Genomic DNA, 23,993 nt, shown 5'->3' with positions numbered 1-23,993 from the left:
TCAGTAAGCCTGAGCAGCTCCTGCCGGGGGCTGGACCGCAGCAGCACAGCAAGCACCCCCACACTGGGCGAAAGAGCCCACTAAGCAGCAGGAGAGTGCAGCCTCCCCGGCCTCACACGCACCGTGCTCCCTTCGGCCCCAACAAAAGCATCGCAGGTTTTTATGTTATCACAATAATTTCTGCACTGGTTTGATGCCAAACACGCCTCAGGAGTGCAGCTCCAAGGAGCGCATGGTAGCCGTGTCGCAGCTCTGCACAGCACGGCTGATGGGCACATGGCACCAGGGTCCCCCGGATCCCCAGGCACAGCCCCGCAAGAGCAGCCACCCAGGGCAGAACTGTCCTTTGGGTTGGCTTGTTTGAGGGTGTTTGTTTGTTTTTGATGTAAACTTCCTTATCTACTGTGGTTACAGTAAATCAAGCTGCTGTGCTGCTGTACCCCCCCTGCCCCTCCTCCAAAAATTCCAAACTATGGGCGGCATAAGGCACCCCTGCACGCATCCTGCAGCCCGCGCTGGCCAGCCTCCTCTGGCCAGGGAGCCTAATTAGCTAATTAAGAGATAAACTCATCTCTCACAGCCTCTGTAACCCAGCGTGTGTCTGACAAGGCAGCATTTAATTAAAACAAATCCCCACGTGATTTGCAAACAATCTTTTTTATTTTTTTTAATTACAGTGCGTTGCCCATCAGAATATTTTTAATGAATTGTATAACAACGTGGTGATCTGCCACGTGCTGCTGAAACTCAGGAGTATATGTTCATTTCCTTATAATTCATTTCCTTATATGTTTTTTTATTCCCCACCCTGCACAAACATTCGAAGACCAGAAGCCACCTGGAGAAACAAGTGCCAGCATGCCATGGCGATGCCTGCGGTGGGGTCAGGCATTACCAGACCGGCAGTGTCCCTGGGACCTGGTCCAGTGCCACGTGTCCCTGCCGTGGCTGGGGGCACCAGGGCCATGCAGCAGGCCCAAGCATGAGCCCCCACCCAGCTCCATCCCAGCGCCAGGGATGCATCCAAATTCTTGTTGCTGCAGGTTACGTACAGACAACAAAAGCCAGTGGCTTCCCTGCGGCCCTGGGATCAACACTTTGCATCTCAGCACACGAGCTTTGCCCAGAGCAGAGCCGAGGGGCTGCCGGCAGCTCCGCAGCGTGGCCAGGGTTGGTGGGGGGCCACCCTCCCCTCGCCAGAGCCACCTTGACCCACGGGCTGGGCGAGCCTGGGAGGAGAGGCGTGGGAGGCCAGCACACTGCAACCGCGGCCAATACGCAGGAGAAAACACAAGCTCCGTAACACCCATCTCCTCCTTTTTCTAGGGAGGAGGTGTGAACGCAGCCATATTTTAGCCCTAATTAAGCCAATCCCAACATATGCGGCGACAATGAGTGACCTGTGAGGCAGGCCGGCACGCTGCTGGTACGTGCTGTTCCCAGGAACAATGACATTAAGATGAAGTGGGAAGCCACCACTCTCGCACGGAGGCTGGAGCTGCGGCACAGACGCTCCACGCCTGGTGGGGAGACAGCTGGGCCTCCTCCGGACTATTGAAAAAACTGAGGGGATGACTCAGCCTCCCCCTCAAAGTGCGGCAGGAGCAGCGCGCGCAGGCAAGCCACGTGGCTCCCGATCCAACGGTGGGCAGGCGATGTCCCTGTCACCTGCCCCTGGTCCAGGGCCGCAGGGAGAACTGCCCGCCACAGGGCTCCGAGCAGCATCCCAGGGGTGTGCGCCCGCGGTGCAGGGTTGCGCTTGGCAGGCAGCGCTTTGCCGAAAGGCATCACCGACTTGGCGCGGGATGCTGCTTTCCAGACAAGAAGAGACACGAAGTTGTTGACACATTTCTTCCTGTTCCCATTCAAAACTACATCACAAGCAGTGCTGCGAGAGTCACGTGCCAGATTTAACAGATTTCTTCCCAGAATGAGTCCTCAGCTCAGAAGGGTAGGACATGAAGGATTAAAAAATTAATACAAAATTCTGTTTGCTGGAGAGAACTGTCACAGCATGCTTGAAATAGGGTGCCAAATTCTTCACTGATTTTTGCCCTGTAGTAGCCTGAACCAATGCCACTTGGAAAGCAGAAGGCTTAAGTGGCATTTTGGTTCATACAGTTATTAATAACCACACTACTGGGAAAGAAATCACAAACAGAGTACAAGAAAAGTTGCCCATCCGTCACAAGCGGGTACCTTCAAACTGCAGCATTATGAACATTTGCCTGGGGCTGGGCGGCGGATGGTGGGGAAGGAATAAAAACTAAAAGATGGAAAGTACTGGAAGCATGTCACTTCCCCCACCGCCCATCCGCCAGCAGGCTGGAGCAATGCCGACCTGCCCTCCAGGAGCAGGGCTGCGAGGCATCAGGGAACAGGAGCCCTGCGAGTTACAGGAACAGGGTGAAATATAAAAATGCCAGAAAATAAATCGGGAAGTGGTGAGGCCTACATTTTAGCACTGAATACGAAATGACACAGAAGAGGCATTGAAAAAGACAGTTTGGTTCTGGCAGTTTCCGACACTGGGTGCTGCCTGCGGGACGTTGCCCTGTGCCTGCACGTTGGGGCATCTCAGAAACGGGACCAGCCCCGTCCTGTCCCGTCCTGTCCCATCCCACCTCCTCCTGTCCCCGCCAGAGCGGAGCAGGGCCCAGCTGCAGCGTTCGTCCTGGGAGCAATTCAGGGTCGGCAGGACCCCGGGACATGGCTCAGGCCACAGGGAGGGAGTGCAGGGGAGCGGGTCACAGCCCTGCGAGGTTGGGCAGGCAGGTGCCGAGGTGCTGGGCACAGCTCCATCTTCCTTCGTGTGAAAAATGAGGGGGTTTGCTAGTATCTGTCGAACAGGAAGAGAGATGCATGTGTGAACTAGCAGCTGGATTATGCTTTTGTTGTCCTGAAAGCAAAGCAAAGACTGAATTCCTGAGAAAGAAAACAGATTGGGAAACAGAAGATTGCCCAATTTTCCCACCGGTGAGTCAGAAAGTGGCAAACTTGGCTCATTTGCCCTCCGGGCACGAGCATTCTGTTTGGCAGGGGTACCTGACGGCAGCCAGCAATGTCCTTGAGGGGGGAACCAGATCCCCAGCTTCCCTGGCAGGGCATCTGCACTTCAGGCTGTGTGCTGGGCTGAGCTCCATGCTGCTGCCGAAGGCAGATTCCCGAGTGGAATGGGCTTGGTTTGGTACGCAGGGCTGCGGCAGCGCTGGGCGAGCCCTGGCCAGGGCCCTGGGGCCGGAGGGCCGTGGCGCTGCCCCCACCAGCAGCCCCCTTGCCCCACAGTCCCCGAGACGCAGCCTGCCCTGGTGACACTGCCACTGCTGGGGAGGCGGACCATCACGACCAGCTATGGATGTGGGGGCAAACAAGAACTGAAACACCCCAGCATTTTCCTGACCAGTTCCAGCAGGGATCGTAGACAACTGCCTTAAGCTTATAGCAGTTTTATTACTGTCATTAACACGTTTGTGTTCTGACAGTGGGTATGCAGAAGCCTGCCTCTGGTAACAGGCCAGCATCCGTGTTCATCAGCACCTAGTTGTATGAGGTTCCTCCAAAGGAAAATAATCTAAAGAAACTTGAACATATAGCATATTAAAGTTCAATTACTGAGGCAATGTTGGACACAAACTCAGTGAACCCAAGACATGGGTAGGGGCCCAGGTGGCAAGCACTTGCTGTAGCATCTTAGGCAGAGACTGCAAACGGGCAGCAACCCCAGGCAGCAGCTGGTTAGCCAGAGCACTTGGTGAAGGGAGTGCTCAGAGGCATAGCCCTCAGGACCTGGAGAAAACACCTCCACGGGCAACAGGAGTCCAACCAGAGCTCCTTCCACACGCACCACACCAGATGCCAGCCCATGTGACTGCCCAAGCTTCCCCCTGCCTAAACACGGGCCAGTGGCACCCTGGGGTGCAGGATCCACGGGCAGCTGCAGAAGGGCTCGTGCTTCTTCTGCTGGGAAGCACGTGATGCCTGCAGCACAGGAGCTGGAGAAAACAAGGTTTTGGGTTACTGCAGCTGAAGTAATGGAGCTGCTTTGTTTTTTCTCTTGCAAGTCCCCAGCTCGCTCATTTAGCTCAAGGACAGAGCTATAGATACAGTTAAAAACATTTTGGTTTTAGAGCAGGGGTCCTCAAACTTTTTAACCAGGGGGCCGGCGCGCAGATGAAGTGGCAGGCAGTCATCTGCGGCTGCTTGGTTTCCCCCCCCCAACCCCCGACGGGGGGGCAGGGGGCGGGGGGGGTCTGTAAATACGGGGGGCCGGATTGAGGACCCTGGGGGGCTGTATCTGGTCTGTGGGCCATAGTTTGAGGACCCCTGTTTTAGAGTTTCTCCATTCAAAACCACTAAGAACCACCCACCCTTCTGAAGCATGCAGGACGTACAAGACAACTAACATCTTTCCAGCTGGTTTTGGTGAAGTCCCTAATACACACACGTACTCACCCTGACCTTGTGTGATAAGCTACCTCCTGATCCCGGCCCTTCTCCAAGCAGTTCAAGTTGGCATGCTCAAGCCAAGCTCCAGAATTTTCTTTAAGATTAGCAAAGATCAAAGCGACTCCCTACAAAACACAGCAGGTGTTAGCTGCATCGCTGGGAGTTTTGCAGGCGGTGGCTGAAGAGTTTCCCTGGGGCAGCGTGCCTCCCAGCATCATCCAGTGCGGCTCACAGGGCAAGACGACAGGACAAAGCTTGATGTTATGGACAATAGACAATTAAAAAGCAACAAACCCCCCTCAGTCACACAGCGCTCTGTTTCCCCCTGCTCCATATGAAGCCAAGGTAGGGGAAGGGCACTTTTCAGCCCCAGGATCATGGGGACGTATCCTGCCTTCTGTCCCCAAACAGCATGGCTTGGGGAAAACCTCACGGAGCCAGGCTGGCAGCTCTGGTCATCTCCAGCGGGCACTGCCAGGCTGGCACCGACACCAGCATCATCACCTGCCCCGTCGCGGCGCCAGCACACGGCTCCCATCTGCTGCCAAGCCGGCACCCTTGGCTGCCACCACCTTTTATTCCATGTCCCATCTCAAGGCTAAAGGCCAGCAAATGCCAGCCTATGCACTTGTATCAAGTGCCACTGAACTACGGCTGTGCCGAGAGCACAGGACTCTTGGGACGGGCTGCTCTGAGCTGCATGAGAGGATGAACAGAGGTAATTTAATTGCAGACTAAATTGAAGCTCCATTATAGCCACTCAGAAACCCAAGCACCAACCAAAGAGGTAGGTGATGCTCAGGCGTACATTACCAACCTGGTTTTCCATGTTGCACACAGTAATTTCAATGTAACAAATCAACCCCCCCACTTTTCAATGTGTCAGTGCCCCCCACAAAGGGCAGCAGCCACTCCAGCGAGCGCACCAGCAGGGAAAGCCCCCAGTGATACCCACAGGTTTGCTTGGCTGGGGGGGCAGCACCCTGGGTCTCCCGCAGGCACAACACAGGCTGGTTCAACTTGGCCACGGCCTCCGCAGCTCTGGCAGAGCCTGGCAGGACAGACACGAAGGGGTTTCTGAGTCGGAGGCGATTCTGCAAGCAAATACCAGCAGAGTTGTGGTGATGGAAACTGGTAAAACTCCGTTCTCTGACCAGATGTCATTGCCAGGTGGTTTGTGCCCACGGTGCTGCCAGCCTCAAAGTACACAGGGGTCTCCTGGCCAGCTGGTTTTGTGCTACAGTTGAAACACCTCAAAGGGCAACACAGCCCACCGCGGAGATGCACGTCCTCCAGACAGCATGGGGCTGTTGTAGAGAACAGATAGTTAAAGTGATGAGTGCCGGCTACTGGGGGAATGGACACAGCAACGCAGCAGTAAGCAAAGTTCGGAGGGAGTGCTGGTGATGCTCAGATACCCCCGAGCAGTCTTACAGGGAGCCTTAGATTCTTGTTAATTCCCTCAAGCTGTCTTCCATAAGTTGCTCCTTTTCACTCTGTATCTGCACATCTATTTTAGGATGAAATATTCAGTTCAGCACAGATGTTCAGAACTGAGTTTCATGCAGCAACGATCTTTTCACATCATTTTCCTTTTTGCACTAGAAATTATGAACAGAGGAAGAAGCTGGAGCCAGCAGCAGCTGTCAGAAGCTGGGTAAAATGACACACTGGATGTCTTTTCCTCCTTCGCGTATGGTTGCCGATGTTGCAGGCCCTGTGACCGCAGTCACAGACCCCTTCCCCATCAGGTGTCAGTGTCTCCTACATCCCGCCCATCCCAAACCCTGTTCAGGTAACGTGCTGCGAGGTGGGCTGCGACTGCCAGCACTGCCAGGAGCACATGGGACCCTGCACCAGCCATTGCTCACCAGCTGCTCCTCTAGCCCAGCCCAGGAGCAGCCCGCCTGCCCCAGCACACCCAGCCAGACACCCGAGAGAGACTGATCCATTTAGCATGTGCATATGTACCGATTATGAAGATGGCATTTTAAATACAGGTGGTGTTTCACCACCAGGGCGGTTTTGCTGCAGAACATGTGGTACGCTCGCGACAGCCTCATGGACCAGGTCACCCCGCAGCCAAGCGCCCCAGAGCACCACTGGAATCACCCAAACCCGACCCCCAGCCCCAGCTCCTGCGCACTACGGGCAGTGGTGCTGCATGGGGGCACAGCACAGGGACCGCCAGGCACTTGGGGTGACCTGGGCTGGGGGGAAACACAAACCCGCAGCCCCAGGCTGGATGCACACACCCCACGCAGGCTGGTGCTGCACTTTTCTAAACAGCAGCAGAAACGCCCCGTGAATGAGACACAGCGCATTCTACAGACCCGAAGCACAGCAGCTCTCGGTGCCTGATGCCGATTTTTATCCACTGCTAGCGAGCACGCACTAACTGAGAGAGCTCGGTGCCGAGCCAGGCTCTTCTTCATGCTTCTCTTTCAAGATTTCAGCACACTCCCCACTCCCACTGCGGCGGGTCCCATGCACGTGTGCCCAGGGAGCACCCAGAGCTGGTGGCAGCCCAGGCTGTGGCACTGCTGCTCCCGCTCAGAGCCAAGCCAGCCCCCCAGGTTGCCCCGGTTCAAGGTGACCTTAATGGAACAGGGGCGAGCAGCGGCACAGCTCTGCCACGGGGCAGCAAAGCCAAGTGACAAAGCAAAGACATCAGAGGCAGTGCGGGCAGGTGTCACTGCTCCTGGCTGCTCAGCAAGAGGCAGACATGTGGAGAGGAGGGAAGGGACAAGCAAAGCCCCTCCAAAGCCACCAGGGCTCTGTGCCCTGATGCTCCACAGAGGCATGACCTCAAACAGGTCCATCTGGATTTGCCAGACACTCACACAAACACCGAGATGGGCTCCATGCTCAGGCGAGTGCTGGGAGAAGCTGTTCTGCGTGCGATAGCAAGACACGGTGCCTGACCCGCGGGGAGCGTGCTATCGGCAGGACACAGAGGCCTACTTTTAGCCTTACCAAGACCAGCAGCTCAGCTGGGACTTGCCTACTCAGCAAAGGTCAGCTGGTCACCACAAGAGTTTCCCCTGTGACACTGCACCCTGCTAATGCTACCAATACGATACTCAGTTCATTTTGTTTAAATTGTGGTTTAGAGCCCCTAAAAACTTGAGAGGAAGGTAGAAAGCAGCAGCTTCCACTGCTGACTTTTTCCTGGACCAGAGGTATGCATTGAGAAGAGAAAAAAAAGAGATGTGGGTGGAAAAAAGCAATTAGCAACACTGCTTTATGGAAGAGTTTGTTTTCCTTAAACAGTGTTTTGCAATGCCCCTGCAGAGTGCCACGGCCAGGCGGAGGCTGCGGCTGTGCCAGCCCAGCTGCAGAGCTGCTCCTGGGGCTGCGTGCCCAGCCCGCCGCGCTCCCCACAGCGAGCACAGCCCCAATACCACATGCTCCAAGTGCAGCCGGGCTGGATAGCCAGCACATCCAGGCAAGTACGGCTTGGGATTAACAGCAGCATCCAAAGAAAAGCAGGGAAACAAACCTTTTCCCTTATAACGGAATGTTTTCTCCAGGGCAGATGCTGCTCTCCAGCATGAGCGACCCACCTCTGTCCTGGCCAAGCCCATCTGGGCATCTCACCAGCACCCCACGGCTCAGGTGCCTGCGCTCAGCCCTGTGGCTTCATTCCCACCCCCCAGCCTGGGGAGACAGGGGGTCTCGCTCTCCCAAGCAGTCATCCCCCATCCCCCATCCAAGCCCATCCCCCATCCTCAGGAAGAGCTTCAAGTGCCTCCCACCTTGTAGCTGAGGGCACGTGGAAACAGTCAAAAGTGGTTTTGCTCTCTCCACCCACAGAGCCAAGGCTCTGCACTGTGCCCACGGCACCCCCCTCCCCTCCCCTCACAGGGTGCCTGCCAGGGAGGGACCCCGTGCCTGTCACCCCGAGGGGGGCTGCACACCCAGCGCCACACTGTTGCTCTCAGAAGAGCAGAACCTGTCCTTTCCCATCCCACAACTGACCTTGTTCTCCTGCCACTATTTCATTGAATGTGTCTCTGTTGGTGCCAGGTAACTGCCCATATATGCCACAAAAAGCTTGCTAAATTCTGGCAATGGGCAAAAGGCTCCAAACTGGCCGTTCTTAGGTACTGGGAGCATACACACGACAGGCCATTCAGTTGCACCCCCAGCGCACTGCCAGGGTGCTCAGGAGCACCTGCACCTCCACTGCCTGCCCGCTCCCAGAACAGCCCTGTCATTCCTGCCCTCCTGTGGTTTATTTGCACAGTGGTAACACACCTTCCAACGTCTTCTCCAGCTCCCATGAAAGACACAGCGCACGGACTCCTCACCTGCTTTCAGTTTGCTCCTTGAGCCTCCACAAACCAGAGCCCCTTCCCCCCCCGCCGTGAGGGCTGCAGGCAGGGGACACCCACACCAGGCACCCTGCTGGGAACGCCACAGCGCTCAGCCCTCCCTGGCACACACCCCACACACCCCCCAGACCATGTTTTTGCAGAAGCACCGTGACCACCACGGGGTACCACTGGTCTCACCAGCCATCCCACCCCCTGGGGCTTCCCCGTGCCCGCAGCACACAGTGAGAAATCCCAGTTAAAGCAGCTGCACGGGAGCTGCCCTAGAGCCCCCCCAGCCTCTCCAACACATGGCAACAAGCTGGAAAGCATTTCAGGAGGGGGGCACTGGCTCTGCAGGCTGGTCCCCCCATGGAAGGCCCCTCCCCCCCGCAGGTCAGCGGCAGGAGGCCCACCCCCACCTCGACTCCTTAAAAGCGGCATCAAGGACCTGTCACTGCCCCACGCTTCAATTGCTCCGAGCCATGACAGGGGCATAACCGCAAGGGCAGCCCCAGGGCACCGCAGCCCCACCGCCACTCTGCACCACCAGCCAGAAACCAGGGGAACGGGGCTGAGCCTCAGCCAGGCTGATGCGGCCAGCAGACCCCAGCCAGTGCTGCACAAGCACCAGGGCAAGTCTCCTGCAGCATCCCCTCAGCGCTGGTGTCCTCCCGAGGCCACAGATGAGCCGTGCCCTGGAGATCTCCCCCCAGAGACCCCAAGCCATGCCCACCCCAGCAGCAACCAGCTCACTCCTCCAGCGCTGCCCTGCTCCCTTCAGCCCAGTTGAGCCCCATCATGCCCATCCCCCCCCAGCCCACCCCCGGGGCCACTCGGCACCACTGCAGGCACCCGTGCGATTCCCCAGGCCGGCCCTCCCCACTGTTCAGGGGCCAGAGGTGCTGGTGCCGTGAAGGGTTGCTGCTGCGTCCCATGGCACAGCGCGGTGCATGGCAGGCATGCAGGCTGGCCGTGCTGCCCTCCCCTGCCCCACACCTTGCTGCATGCCCCTGGGTGCTGCCCAGCCCAGCAGGGCACGCTGGAGAATTGTGTGATGCCTCTGCCGCGGCCACAGAAACTGGTGTGATCAGCTCTGTTTGCACAGGAAAGCGGCATTTTTGTATTACAGGATGCAAAAAGACCCTCACAATTACTGTTTCCCTCTTCAGAGGCCGTTCCCTGCTCACATCTCAAATCACATGAAGGCCATTCAAACTCCATGTCAGGTTTCTGCTCCTCCTCCCCTGCAGGCTGAGAATCCTTCCCGTTTTAGAATGCACCTCAGCTGCAGACACACGGGGATCCTTTCCAACAAATTTCTTTTACTTTGGTTCTAACAGCTGTAGCAGTTGCTGCTGTTGCTCCTGCAGCCACCACCATCTCAGCCCCGGCCGGCCAGGTGCCGCAGCTGCTGGCTTCCTGAGCCACTTTGGCCAGAGCTCCTTCTCGGGGCTCCCCTCAGCATCCCAGTGCCTTTATTTCTCTCAGCGCTCTAGCGAGAGCCCCGCTGCCAGCAGAGCTGTTGCCCAGTACCACTTACCAGTGGCCGCAAGCCCAAGCCCCCGCAGTGTGAGGATGGACACCACCTGGCGTGACACACCAACCTTCTGGGGGCCGGTGGCCCAGGCAGCGGCCCCCAGCTGTCCTGCCCGGCTTCGGCCCCCAAGCACCAGCCAACGTGTGTTACCACCCACAGGAACCTCCGCGGCCTTTGTCACTGCACAGACAGGAAAATCAAGCTGTGCTATTTTTGCCAATTTAGAACACCAGCGCTGCTCGACACGTTATTTTTTCACTTGGCAGCTAAATGCAACGATAAATGAAAATGCTGGTCTCATTGTGAGCATGGACCCAAGGAGCCAACAGGAGCGAGGCACCCAGACGTGCTGAGCTGAGAAATGAATAAAACCCGCCTTCAACGGCCTCTCCGGCTGTGCCAGTGAGCACAGGGACACCTGAAATCCCGGTGGCAAACTAGCGTCCCGATGCTTCTCCTTTTCTGTATTAAAGCTGTCGGGTTTTTTTGGTCAATAATTTTGATTATCAGAGTGACCGGTGGGAGATTAACGGAGGAGCAGTAACACATGGAAACGGGGCTCCCCCTACCGTCAGCCACCGCCGCGCTGCACCCCTCTCCCTCACAAACCCGTGCTTTAGATTTCCCTCCAGATTTGACAGTAATTCCAGATACACTTCGCATACTTAATACACAACCTGTGTATTTCACATAGCGTGCGCTGTTGAAGGAAAAAAACACACCAATACCGGTATACAAGGCTTTTTTTTACAGATAAATTATATCCGCATCGAACAAAAGTAAAATTAAAAATGCGTACACAAAAGAAAGCGGTGCGATTTTTAAGTTGATATAGGAAAATGTAATTAAGAAAGAGAACTTTTATTAGGGCAATTTCACTTTATTTTTTCCATACAGCAAGGTCAACTATAGCAGTAATAATAAAATAAGCATAAAAACAAATTGCAGCCCAGGACAGAGTACATAATTTGGAGCAACTACAAGCAAAAAGTAAGTCTGTGATTACATAATAGTAAAACCAAGCACATCTGTCCTTTCAGCAGATGAAAGTTGCGGGGTTGCAAATAAGTGCAACTTCATTAATTATTCAGTGTGAATACTGGAGAGATCAGATACAGTAATGGCCTAATCGCTTCTTTCCAGCTTTGGCATATTTAACAACAACGTTTCTTGAACGCTTTCCATTAAAACGGCAAAATTTCCCAGGGTTTGGGTTTTTTTCACCTGCTAAAAGAACAGGACCACTACAGCAATAAAAAATAATCACATAACAACTACAGCTACGGTGTGCTGTTTGGTTTGCCTGTTCATGATTTAACTCTTTTGTGAAAGTCAGTATTTGTTTTGAAGAATCTTTTTTGTGAACAATAAACCACTGAAATTGTCAGAAACTGGTTTGAATAGCATATATCTTTAATATATTTTTTGATACTTTAAACATGCAGTAGTTTTTGAATAATGTACGGAATATTTGATCCATGATTTCACCTTGATGGTCTGAAGTACCTGCTTTTTTTACTTTTTTTTTTACCTTTTTTTTATCTTTTTTTTATTAATGATTTTCAGGCAGATTTGAACCAGTGGAGCTTTTGTCAGTCATGAGATCTTGGAAGGATGGCATATCTTTCCAGCTGAAAAAATCCTGGCAAACTACAAGCTGTCCACATAAAGCAAAGCAACTTTTTTGAAGGGGTATGGAGTGCTAACTCTGTGCCACTTTTGCAAGCAATTTTGTTCAGCCTGTCATTTTATTAGCCTTAACAAAACTCCTTGTAATTATAGACATTTTTATTCAAAATAAGATCTTACTATTATACAGGTTTCTCTCTTTTTTTGACTATATACAGAAGTGCAAAAAGTCAACCTTCTCTCTATACGTTCCCACATGCTAAACTGCAGCATAATCAACCCTCAAGAGTTTGCACACACACACTATAATTCTTGTTACGTAAACTTTGAGTATTTGGATTATCAACAAAAAGTCCCTTGATCTATTGATTATGCAGCTTATTTATAACAAGGCCTGATATTCAGGGATTTCAAAAAATATTTAAACAATATTTTAACATTTGAAATGGATACAGTAGAAAATAAATTTTATTCTAATATCTAGGAACTAGATTTTTCTCATAATAACTAATTACAAACAAAATAAATCATCAAAATATTACTCAATTGTCTGCCAGGATTGTTGCGATAGCAACAACTTAACTTCTTACTTAGCAATGATTATATAATTATAAGATATCCATATAAAAGATCTTTGTTCTTTTAATGAAAACTAGACAAGAACTAACAATGACTGACATTCTTACATTGTAATATTAAATCAGTAAAATATAAATCATTTAGTTAACAATAATACGAATACTCATATGACACTACATGTAAATTCAAAACTGAGTATGTTATGAAGAAAACTACTTTTTTTTTGTATTTTGAAAAAGTCATCAGTAAACTCTAATAAAACAAAATTCTATAAACTGAAATGGTATTCAACTGGTAATAGAAAATGAAAACAATCTAATAAATGTAAGAAATAACTACACTTTTAACAAGGAAAAAATAAGTAATACTCTATAATGTTAAGTAACTACAATAACATGTGAAGTCACCTATACTTTCTTAACACGACTGAAATTACATTGGTATGGGTTTTAACCCGTAATGTAATAATCTAAGGCTTTAATAGATGTACAGTACAATCAGTAAAATCAACACATCATTCTTATACTATAAAGCATCTCTCTCAAGCATAAAAACTCGCAGTAAACTTGGAAGTATGGAGAGTTCTACAACCGAACCCGCGCTTCTTCCACTCCACGCTACGCTACCAGTGACCTGGCCCCCACTTCAGCACTTTGCTGAACATAGCAAAAAATATCCTTTACCAGCTGCAACATCCAAACCACAAAAAGGAATTCCTTTGGATAAATCCATTCTTAAAACTTGAATGCACATCTATTTTTTTTTTGTTTTTATTTTGTAAAGGCTTTCTAAGGCTATAAGCAGTTAATCTGAACAAAAAAAAATCACATATAAAACTCACCCAAGTATTTAACCCACCCGATTCCTACGCTAATTAACATCTCCATTTTTTCGTATTTTGGTTTGTCATGCATCTGATGTCAGTGCTTCTTTCGTCTTTCTTTAGAGTCACCATGTAAAGCGTGACTGTGATGAAGTAAAAGTGAAACCCATCTCTGCAAAACATTTATAGTCCTTTTGACTTTTGACAGAGGCTATAAATAGAAGCAAAAGAAGTTCCTCAAACATTTGTTTTTGTGTCTCAGAAATGGCTTTTCCCTTTCATATATCATGTTATACAGTAAAATATGCATAAATATTACACTACAATGCCTTAAAATAGTTTATATATATGTCCAGTATGGGTTAATTTGTACGGCTAGAGTATCTTTCTTGTGCTGTCTACTGTTACTGTAAGGAATAGTTGGCCATTTCTGAGACAGCTTTGGTTTGAAACAGAATGGTGCCCTTTGACTGGTTAGTACTAACAAAGCGAGTGAAAACGTGGTTCTGAAAATAACACTGCAGAAATAATACTCTAATTGGATGTACAGTCTATGGCACTTCATGAGAATCCTTAACAACATGGTACTTAAAGCCATTGATGTGCTTTAAAATATACACAGTTGTGGTTTTGCTTGGCACATTCATCTCTGTCAGATACCTCTCTTACCACTTCTTACAATCTATTACATTAAAAATATTACTCTTAAACAAAAATTACTGTGCATGCACGCTCTCATCTATAATGGCAATTTTAAATACAAGGTGCACCTTTTTTATTTGTAAACCTTGAAAGAAATAAACTTACTTTAAAAAATTATATCTTGGTCTACAGACGTACCAATACATAATAGATTTATGGTTACATCATCGTCTGTCTTTTCAAGGTGACATACATGATTATGTAGGAAATAGACTACATATGCATATTTAAACCATATGCATACTTCTGTACTAGAAAAGATAGACAATGTTGTAGTTTTTAGACAATAAGATCACCTCAGCACAAATATCAATTAAATGTACAAAGTATATAGGCAACAGTGTGCAGTGGATTTCTGAGTTCTCATTTCATCTCATTAACATGCAAGGTGTGGGATGTCTTACTGCTGAGGGAGTTTCCAGGTGCTGCTTGACGGTATATATTATATACATTATGGCTAATGAGCTTGTCCTCTTCTCAACCCAAACACACTGTCCTTTTCTCTTTAGTTATGATCTAGAAAGCAAAGAACAGAAAGCATTTTTAACATGGTCGTAACCGTTTGTCGGCGCAAGCTTTACATCTGCAGCAGGGAAACGTGCCGTGCCGTGGAGCAGCAGGAAGCCTGCACCCAAAGCCCTGGGAGCTCGCTCCCTCCAGCAGCCTTCCTGCAGCAGTGGCTCGCTTCACGTGCAAATCCTGCAGAGGTAGAAGCGCACAACGCAGCCACCAGCCTCCTGCCGCTGTCGAGCCCCCAGCCATGGGGTCACAGCATCTGGGGGACAGCTTCCCAGACCCACAAAGTGCCATGTGAGTGCTGCCCAGCAGCTCCGTGCCCCCCTCTCTTTCCAGGCCCTGCTGCCACTGCCCCATAGAACCTGGGAGCCTAGCTGATACCCGAGAGGCACCCAAACATCCTTGGAAATCTGGGCCTATGTTCCCAAGGCAATTCTTCCTAACTGCCCAGCTAGCGTAGCTATTTCTCTGGTGTCTTTTGCCTGTCACAGGAGATTTGCTCTAGAGAGCAATTCCTCCTCCACCTGGGCCCATCTCCAAGCCAGGGCCATCCTGGTCCCAGCCAACTGCAGAGGGAAGCCTGGCAGCAAGTGCAGCCAGCAGATAAGAGGCGTCCCACCTGAGTCAGTCAAGCAGTTCAACACTGTTTACGCTCAGCTGAAAGGAATAACTATTATTACAAGCCCACTGTGGCAAATCAGTTAATCCTCACTCAAAGTAGTAATTCCATTATGGCTGAGCCATTCAATAAAAAACACAGAGCAGAAATGGAGCGCAGGAGAGAGAAAGGTAATACAAATCACAAGCTGTCCTGGGGGAGGTGGTATCAGTGCTGCGGGTGGGCTTAATGGTAACAGGCAATTTAGTGATAGACTGGAAACTACAGTTTACTCACAGGAAGATACAGAGGGGGGAAAAAAAATTCTGAAGCTTAGGCACACAAACCCAGATTTCAGGCTATGCAGGATAAAGGTTACAGTATACAGAGCTGAAATATGCCGTCTCCAGCGGCCGTTCACGCCAACGCAATGCAACGCAACGCAGGTATGAACTGCGCCTGCACTCTGGGGCCTCCCCTTGCCACACCACTCATGCCAGGAAAATACCGTGTGTAACATGTGGCAGTCTGACATCCTGTGTTCAGGAGAAATCAGGCTTCAGCTAGGCAGACGACTAAGCCTGTATTTTCAGAGACGCTGCCCTTCCAAATCTGGAGATTTAAAATTTATCTTTTCTAAAGACAGCTGAACATAACCACCTCACTGCTAGACCTGGCCCTTGGCTCCCATCAGTGCTGGAGCCATCCTCCTTTACCAACAAAACGCAAAATGCTAGTTTTTGACCCTCTGATTTAGCTATATGGATATGTACAAACACCTGGTCCAACACACTGGCTAACGTGGTCACTGCTAACCATGGGATCTCCACTGAGAGAAGAATGGAGCACCAGTGGAGTTCACAGCCTCCTCCCTGTATCTTACTAGTTTTCTTAGAAAGGAAACAAAAACATTCTGTCCCTGAGAAATACACAGATTATGCATGCATGAAGGTGAGAAAAATGCAAGCAACAACACACTGGGAACTTACTGTTTGATGACAAAATGTCTACATCTGTGTAACATACTTGTGGCTAGTCAGATGTTCGGCAGATATTATGGGTATCTATAGGTAAAAAATTTAAACAATGAATAACAAGTGCAATGAGCCAACCCAGAGACAGAGCATTTTGCTATAGAACATAAGTTTGGAAAAGTGAGGATCAGCTGTGAGTTGGTGGATTTTATATCGTAACTGTAAGTTAAAGTCAACTGAAGTGCTACAATAGCATCTTAAAACTGGAAAACATTGTGTTAAGTACTACTTGACAAACATAAATAAGTATTATTGGTTGTTTAGGAAACAAGAGACGTTAAAATCTACAGAAGTCATGCAGTGCAGTAATTGAAAATAGCCCTTTTTGTTGGCCTACACAAAATTCTGTGCTTTCAGTGTATCATGTAAAATGATAAAATCCTACAGTGGCCTTGTTTCAGTCTGATTTTGTGTTCACTGTTTTCACTGTCTTGGTTTTTGAATGCCAAATCCAAGATGCCCTGAGCTTGATTTTCACGGCTGGTGAAAATCCACTGTAGAGAAGAGCTGCCTGCTCTTTGCACGGCCATTGAGGGCATCATGGTGGATCAGATGAAAAGCTAAGGCTCCCCAAAGCAGTGAAACAATTCTCAAAATATTTGTCTGTGTAAACAGAATTCAGTACATGGCTCTCTTGAAGTGCCCCCTCAACTCCATTTCCCATTTTTTAAAAAAAAACAGTATTAAAATCAGAGCAGATTACCAACAGTACCAACAACAAAGTTATATTCTACAACCCACCCTTGGGTCCCAGCCGTGCAGCCCTCTGTGTGCGGTGCGCAGGTGGGAGTTCACGGGGGCAAGCCCCAACAGACCCTGCAGGTCAGGCCCTTGAGAAGGGACAGCACCAAGGCGTGCAGGCGTTGGAGGAACCTAGAGGAACCCTGCGTTACAGGTGGGACCCGAAGCCCTGCTGGAGGGAGCAAATAGATGCACCTGCTATAGATGCATCTATAATGCATCTATATATAGAGCAAATAGATGCACAGGGAAACATGCTGGGGCATATGACACAAAATGGATCTCTACGACCACAAATGGCTGTTGCACTCGGAAAGACTCTTTTTTTCTGACGGATACTAAGGCTGACCTGTTAATCCACACAAGAGAGGGAACGAGAGGTTTCTTAACTAAACTGTTTACAGGACCTGGTGTTGTTTTTTCCACCCCTTGTGCCCTCTCCTCCCCTAGCAACTCCACAGAACTCTACAACATTGCCCAGTTGTACAGAAATGTGCTTTGAGCATAATGAAGCTTCTCATACCATTTTTTTTTACTGCTGCAGGACAGGCTGTTGCACCCAGCTGTGTAGAAGCATCAGGGGTAGTGCTGTCGGAACGTACCAAGGACCTTCAACACCAGTCAATGAAGATGGAGGGCCAGACCTTAAGACTTTTGGCATGCATGCACATTGCATCGTGTGGCATTAAATAACTTCAGCATTGCTCACATAGTATATACATATATTTGTTATATATGTATATATTGAGGTTTGGCTGCAGTACTGACACTAAGTGTGTTATGAGGCTCCAGGGAGGATATGCATGAAATGATCAGATTCTACAACAGAAAGTTTCCCTGTAGTCTGTCTGGGAAAGTGCACGGTTATTTAGACAGATGATTTTAAAAAACAGTGATGCTTTTCTGTGGCTTGGCTTGTTCTCACAACTCTCTGGACTTACAGAGGACGTAGAGACACACTCAAATTAATTGTATGGTGCAATAAACTACAATATTAAGACACTCTGGGCATACAGGTCGTTGCTTGCTTAGGTGACAGGTGTATGCAGAGGCAGTCCTACATATAAACTAGCTTTCCAAAACACAAAGTAATTCTTAACGCTAGTTTAAATCCGTAAGTGGCATGCATGGTCATTCGGCAAGCATTTCTCAGGAGCAGAAAGTGCTCCCTGCTAAGCAGACAAACCTGAGTATTATTTGGAATTGTAAAATATCCAGGTCCCTTTTGAGACTCGGGATGTGCATGCCTATGTATCACTGCAATTTTTGGGAGTCGTATTTTTGAGAGATCAACCTCCAGCTGGGCGTAGTACAAAATGGTACTGCTTGATGGGCAAAGGTAGAAAGGCTGGAAGTCACAGCCTCTGGACTTAACCTTGCAGCACAGCCCAGGGTGCTGCAGCGAGCCCCGGGCTCCTGGCTCCGCACGAGCTGGCCCTGTCCACCCCGCGCACAGAGGGGCACGTGCAGCAGGTCACGGCATGGGTATTGCTGCTTAAGGTCCAACTGCAAACCCAACAGCTTTATGAGGGGATTCTGAAACTGTTTAAGGAGAGCTCTAATGACTTAGGGAACTGAGTATGTCAGGTGAGCCTGCCTTAAAAAACTGACATTTATCTCCAGAATTAATTACACATACAGAACCACACCTGCAAAATGCTGCAGAAGATGTTTAGTTCCCTTTTCTGAAAGGCACATGTGTGATTCCCACCGAGTCGAAAGTAATACCTGCATTATTAGACCAGAATCGATGGTTTCATGACCTAGGCCATTCTGACTTCCCAGTAGATCTCCAAGAATAATTCCTTTTTGTAAGAGTAACAAGAGGGTCCTTAAAAATACTTTATTGTTGCACTTTCAGCCAGATGTACTACTACAGAAATCTGCACTTTTGACAACCCAGCTAGACAAAAATAACAGGCCACATTCTGTTCTCAGGTGCAGCTCCAGCTGGTATGCATGGGGACTGCAGATCCTCTGGCCCCTGGTACTCATCTTTAGAACATCAGTTCTGGCTTTTCTGGGAGGGCTTTTTATCACTTATTTATTCTTTTATTCCTAAACTACATTCAAATATGGAAACAACTGAGGCAGCTATTTAGAAATAAAACCAGACTCTAATGGACATTTTCTTAACTGAAGTCTGTCTACTGCAACAAGTAATTGGCCATTTCTAAGCAGAATCACAAGCTGAAACAAAGGTTTAAAAGAAGTTTCTGTGTGGCCCATGCTCAAGCGTTTTCATTTTGCTCTTGGAAGAGGAGAGTCGGAACATGTTCAGACTGCTAAATTCAGACTGTTAAAAAAGTGCTCCTGCAACCCCTCTGCACAAAGGTTTTACTGGCTTTCACTGGAGTTCTGCACTAAAAGGAACTCTTGGCTTCACAGAAATAGAAATAAATAATGGGTTCCGTGTATTATCCCTTTCTCTTTACATCTCTGAGAGCAGAAATAAGCAGCATGGCCCATAAATGTTAAGACTGAGTCAGAAACTCTACTATCAATTCTTTTTAGCGTCAGAAATGGAACTGCAGCACCTTTTGAGCATGGATAAAGGCTTACTAAGCCGTGCTGCAGATCTTAAGAGAGAATGTGTAGGCCAACAAGAGGTAAAATCAAAACCCCCATGCTCATTAAAAGCACCAATTTCAAGTTGTCTGTAAGGAACAAAGCTGTAAATTAGCAAACCTGGTTGGCTGTGGCTGTTGCAGCGAAGGGAACACTTGTGGCAGATGTTGTTGCTGCAGACACAGTGGCTGGCGTAGCACCGTGCACCATGGGAACTTTCGGAAGGAAAATCATATAAGCAAACATACAGAAGAGTGTAGCAGTATGGGAACCAGAGCGACATGTGGCAGGATAATTGAGCATGGTATTTATCACAGCAAAAAGCCCGAGACATCATTGCCAGCGCATGACATGCAATCACAGTGCAAAGCAGGATGACATTCCAGGGAGAAAGAGAGGAGGGAAATGAAAGAGAAAAAAAGGGGAAAATGCTTGTTACCATCAAATCAAGAAAATCGACAAAAAACAAGCTTAACCATTTCAATACAAAAATCAACAGAAGAATTCTTAGATGCCCTTACATTTACAAATTTTTTGTCTTTTAAAAATTCAACCCAAATATTTACTGCAAACATAAATTAACCTTGTTGAAGGACAGTATATGTCTATGTGGCTATAGCAAGATACAGTCTTTATTTAACACAAGATAGTTTCTAAACACTGGAACTCATAGTCCAATCAAAATCCACCAAGGAACAATGTGCAATTCAAAAAACTGCTGTACAAAATTAACAACGTCTGTGTGTCCATGTCAATTAAATAAAACAATTGCATTTAATTGACAGGTGTTAGTGGAGAAGGCTAAGGGAGATGGATTGGCACAGGAGCTATAAGTTAAAATCTAGCAGTGGATTTTGAGGGTCCGTGAGCTGCACCACAGGTTTAAGATAATCAAGAAACAAAGCTGGCACCTACCAACACTTGTAGCGGGTGTCATGCACAATATTGAGCCTGCCCATCATGCATTGCAACAGGAAGGTGGATTTGGAAAGGGAAAAGAATTAAAACAACCCATCACACGTGTAATTAGAAATTTCATTTGAACAAAGAAGAAAAATTGTTATTATGGGAACAGAGGCATGTAACTGTCAGCACAATCAAACCATACAACAGCACAGTGATCCATTAGAACTAGTCTCCAGTGAAGGGAAAGAGCTAGTCGAACTGTGTGCTGGTATATCACGTTTGCCTTTGTGGCACTGTGGATTATCAGCGTGGCTAGGAAAAGTGTCTTCAGCTTTTGTTTTAAAGCTCTTTTCTGCCGTTTGACATTAGCTCTGTAATGGTCTGTACCCTGGCTTCCTCAGACCGAAAGAAATGCTTTAAACTTGCCCTTGCCTCCAGGCACACAAGGCCCACCCCTGCCTGCAGAGCAGGACACGGGCCGGTCGCAGCCCCCACGCTGCAGGTGCCCAGCAAGCGCAGTGGGCAGCTCGCTCTGGCCAGGGCAGGCAGCCAGTTGGCGAGCGGGGCTCTGCTCCTGCTGGAGCGTCCTCGCCAGTCGGGGCCCTCCTCGGCAGGGCTGCAGCCGCAGCTCCTCGCAGAGCACTGACTTATCTGCACCGTTTCATTAGCCACAACCTGACTGCTCCAGTATTTGGGTAATGTATAGGCAAACCCCAGGTGAAGGCAGCATGCAGTGCTTCTGCTGTATCTGCACGGCCCACTGTGAGCTGCCGGTGAAGTGGCAGCAATCCTGACTGCCCCCGGTCTGTCTGCTTAATACACAGGTCAAAGGAGTGACTGGATAGCTGAAGTCTCCTATGCAGCTCACAGCAGCACCTCAGAATACTTGTTCAGCGCTTTTTTCTACATTATGGGATGTATTTTAAGCTGCTGGTGTCTGGGCTCACAACCTGCAACTCTCTTCAGGCTGCACAAAAAGAATTAAAGTGACGGCATCTGGTGAATTCTGCCCTGCAACTAGAGAGCCAACAGCAGTATGGTGTTTTTAGGAACATTACGCTATCATTATGGTATCATTTTTTAAATATCACTAAGTTGGTAATTCTGTTTAATTTACATAGCAAAATGCCTTCCACCAGACTGAACTCAGAATATTCTATTTTTGCTTCCAGTATGATAAATATATACTGATATTTCAGAATATCCTTTTTTCAATAAACATTTTACTTTTTTTATTTAATGTTTATTAACACCACTAATTATGCTTGACACAGCAGAAACTGAAAAAAACTCTGCAATCTGGGAACAGAGATTGCAATGGAAATGGAAACATTCTAGAAGACTGCCGGTGGGAGCCACAGCAATGCTGCTTCCTCGACATTACGTGACTGTAACGGGGGGACAGGAAATTGTTTTAGCTGGTGCCAAGTATTGTAGTGGCTTGCACAATCTCAAGAGCATTTAACTAAGCAGGGAGAGTCAGTATAATTATTGCTGGGGACAAGGTTATTCTCTGTCATCACTGTATCTGTGAGGCTACAAAGAAAAGGGCGTAATCATGTTTCCTAATTACTCTTCTATTTCTGTGTCATGGAAGAGACTGAAAATATTCACAAAGAAAGGTTAAAAGAACGGTAGCTTTGCTGACTTGCCCATGCACAAATCACGGCTGAAGTCAATGGGATCACTTGCACGGTTAAAAAATGGAGCAAAATTTGGCTATGAAGTACAAACAGTAAGTAAAACTGCTTTCTCAGTCTCTCTATGACATCTCTATAGCGTTAAAAGAGGTTACAGGGAAGAACCTTTGAGTTCTGTCTCTGTGCAGAAGTGCTCTATTTGTAGGGCTGTACATATTTGATTAGATCTGGAATATTGTGTCATTCCATTCATAATTACATCTACATGCTAAAGATGAGTTAGATACTTATATGAACTCTGAAATATCACTGTAAAGCTTTTCAGCCCCAAATTTTAGTTTGAGTTATCATTGTTAACGTTATAACCAGTGCACACAGTTTTGGAAGGGAACTGAAGCAAATGAACATAAGGCAGAAATGAAAACACTAGCTAGAGTGCAATAACTTGCAAATATGAAGACAAAATGCTGTATGACCCTCTTACCAGTAATAAAAATAATTTTTATTATGACCTTAATATTCATCTTGACTTCAGAAGCCTTGACTGACTAATGAGAATGCATGAATAATAAATGTGCAGTTTCAAATGTTCCCTAGCTTTTCAGCACAGGGCAGAATTTTAATTCAAGGATGTGTCCAGTTAACTGATCATAACTTCACAACCAGATCATTTCTGCAGTGGAATAAAGCTATTTTTATAAATATTTGAGGACTACTGGCGTTTTAGGCATTTTCTTCTCTTTTCTCCCTTTCATTATTCCCCTCAGTCTATTTATTCTGTCCAATCTACTAAATCCAAATTAAAAATACTGCCATGGACAGCACAAGCACTCCTGTCGAGGTGAAGAGCTGTGTCTGACCCATCCCTCCCTAATATTTTGGAGGGCAGCAGTGTTTTTACACAGACCCAGAAGCCCCATGAAGGAAGGCGCTTACACAGACACTGCTTTAGGAAAGCACCTGTGCCCTGACTGAATCCCAGCCCTGAGGAAGTAGGCTCTCCGGTGCTGAAGCTGCAGTAACTAAACAAATACGCAGTGTGTTAACTTAATGGCAGAGGTGGCTGAATCCTTGCCACGTCTGGCTGCGTGGTTCAGCTGTGCTGCTGAGATTCCGTCTCTTGCATGTGTGTCAGGACAACAGCTCCTCGAGCATCCTGCAAACCTGAGCCCTTTCTTCTGGAGGTTTAAGCTTCCCCAAGACTGCCTGACCACTTGGTTGACAAGCACAGGCCAGGAACAGCTGTATATGCACAACTGAGGAAACAGTGAGCTGAGGCACAGGATGGTAACAAGCACCAGGGTAGGAATTCCATCTCGCTGCACATAGGAGCTCTCCCTCTGCACGTACAAACTTATCCCCAATCAGCTCACAGTTACTGCAGGACAAAGAGCACGTGCAGAAATAGGAATGCCAAGTAACCGCTGCTCTGCAGGTTCACAGCCCCACAGCGAAACATTTGCCTGCGTGTCTGCCAAGGCATCAAGAGTCAGCAGCCAGGACCAATGTACCAAAACAAGCTGTGAACATCTATTAGGTCGTGCAGAGCCTCCTCGTTTGGCAGACTAACTCTGCTTATTTCAACTAGCCAACACCACAAGTGTTCCAGTTCTTTCTTGCAATGCTTTTTAGCTTTCCCTCTCAGTCTGGGGACAGCTTCCAGCAGCCAAGGTTTCCGGGAGACCTCCAGAGGGGAGCCGTGCAAAGAGGGAACTTTATTTGAGAGCAGTGAGATGATTATCTAAGAGCATTTAATCCTTTAAAGTGTGCTGGAATGGCAGTGTCCATCCTCTGGCAGGCATGATCCCTTCATTTGCTTTCACATGCCCTTATATACAGGCAGGCAGAATTACACCTTACAGTTTAGAAAAGGTATCTGGGTTTGTCTGGAACATGAACAGAAAACTCTCAAAGGTGAAACATCAAGAGTGAAATGTCCTGTGGAGAGGAGGGTC

General features: G+C 48.3%; 1 protein-coding gene across 22 annotated transcripts in view; it reads right to left on the bottom strand.

The window, feature by feature from the left end:
* Positions 1-11,147: 11,147 nt before the first annotated feature.
* The window catches only part of MBNL1 (muscleblind like splicing regulator 1), a 111,596-nt gene continuing 98,750 nt past the window's right edge, over positions 11,148-23,993 (bottom strand). For 14 of the 22 annotated variants that reach the window (XM_056358345.1, XM_056358349.1, XM_056358331.1 and 11 more), the window contains 4 exons: positions 20,408-20,443; positions 19,613-19,707; positions 16,139-16,213; positions 11,148-14,551 (listed from right to left, as the gene is read on the bottom strand). In XM_056358345.1, the coding sequence (XP_056214320.1) occupies positions 16,157-16,213; positions 19,613-19,707; positions 20,408-20,443 (188 nt within the window). In that variant the 3' untranslated portion in view covers positions 11,148-14,551; positions 16,139-16,156. The remainder of the gene's footprint in view (positions 14,552-16,138; positions 16,214-19,612; positions 19,708-20,407; positions 20,444-23,993) is intronic. The other 8 variants (XM_056358339.1, XM_056358346.1, XM_056358336.1 and 5 more) reach the window with 5 other exon arrangements.

Source organism: Falco biarmicus, chromosome 13 (genome assembly GCF_023638135.1).
Source record: "Falco biarmicus isolate bFalBia1 chromosome 13, bFalBia1.pri, whole genome shotgun sequence".
NCBI classification, from domain to species: domain Eukaryota; kingdom Metazoa; phylum Chordata; class Aves; order Falconiformes; family Falconidae; genus Falco; species Falco biarmicus.
Note: the sequence above shows the minus strand (reverse complement) of the source record. Positions and strands in the feature narration are given on the sequence as shown.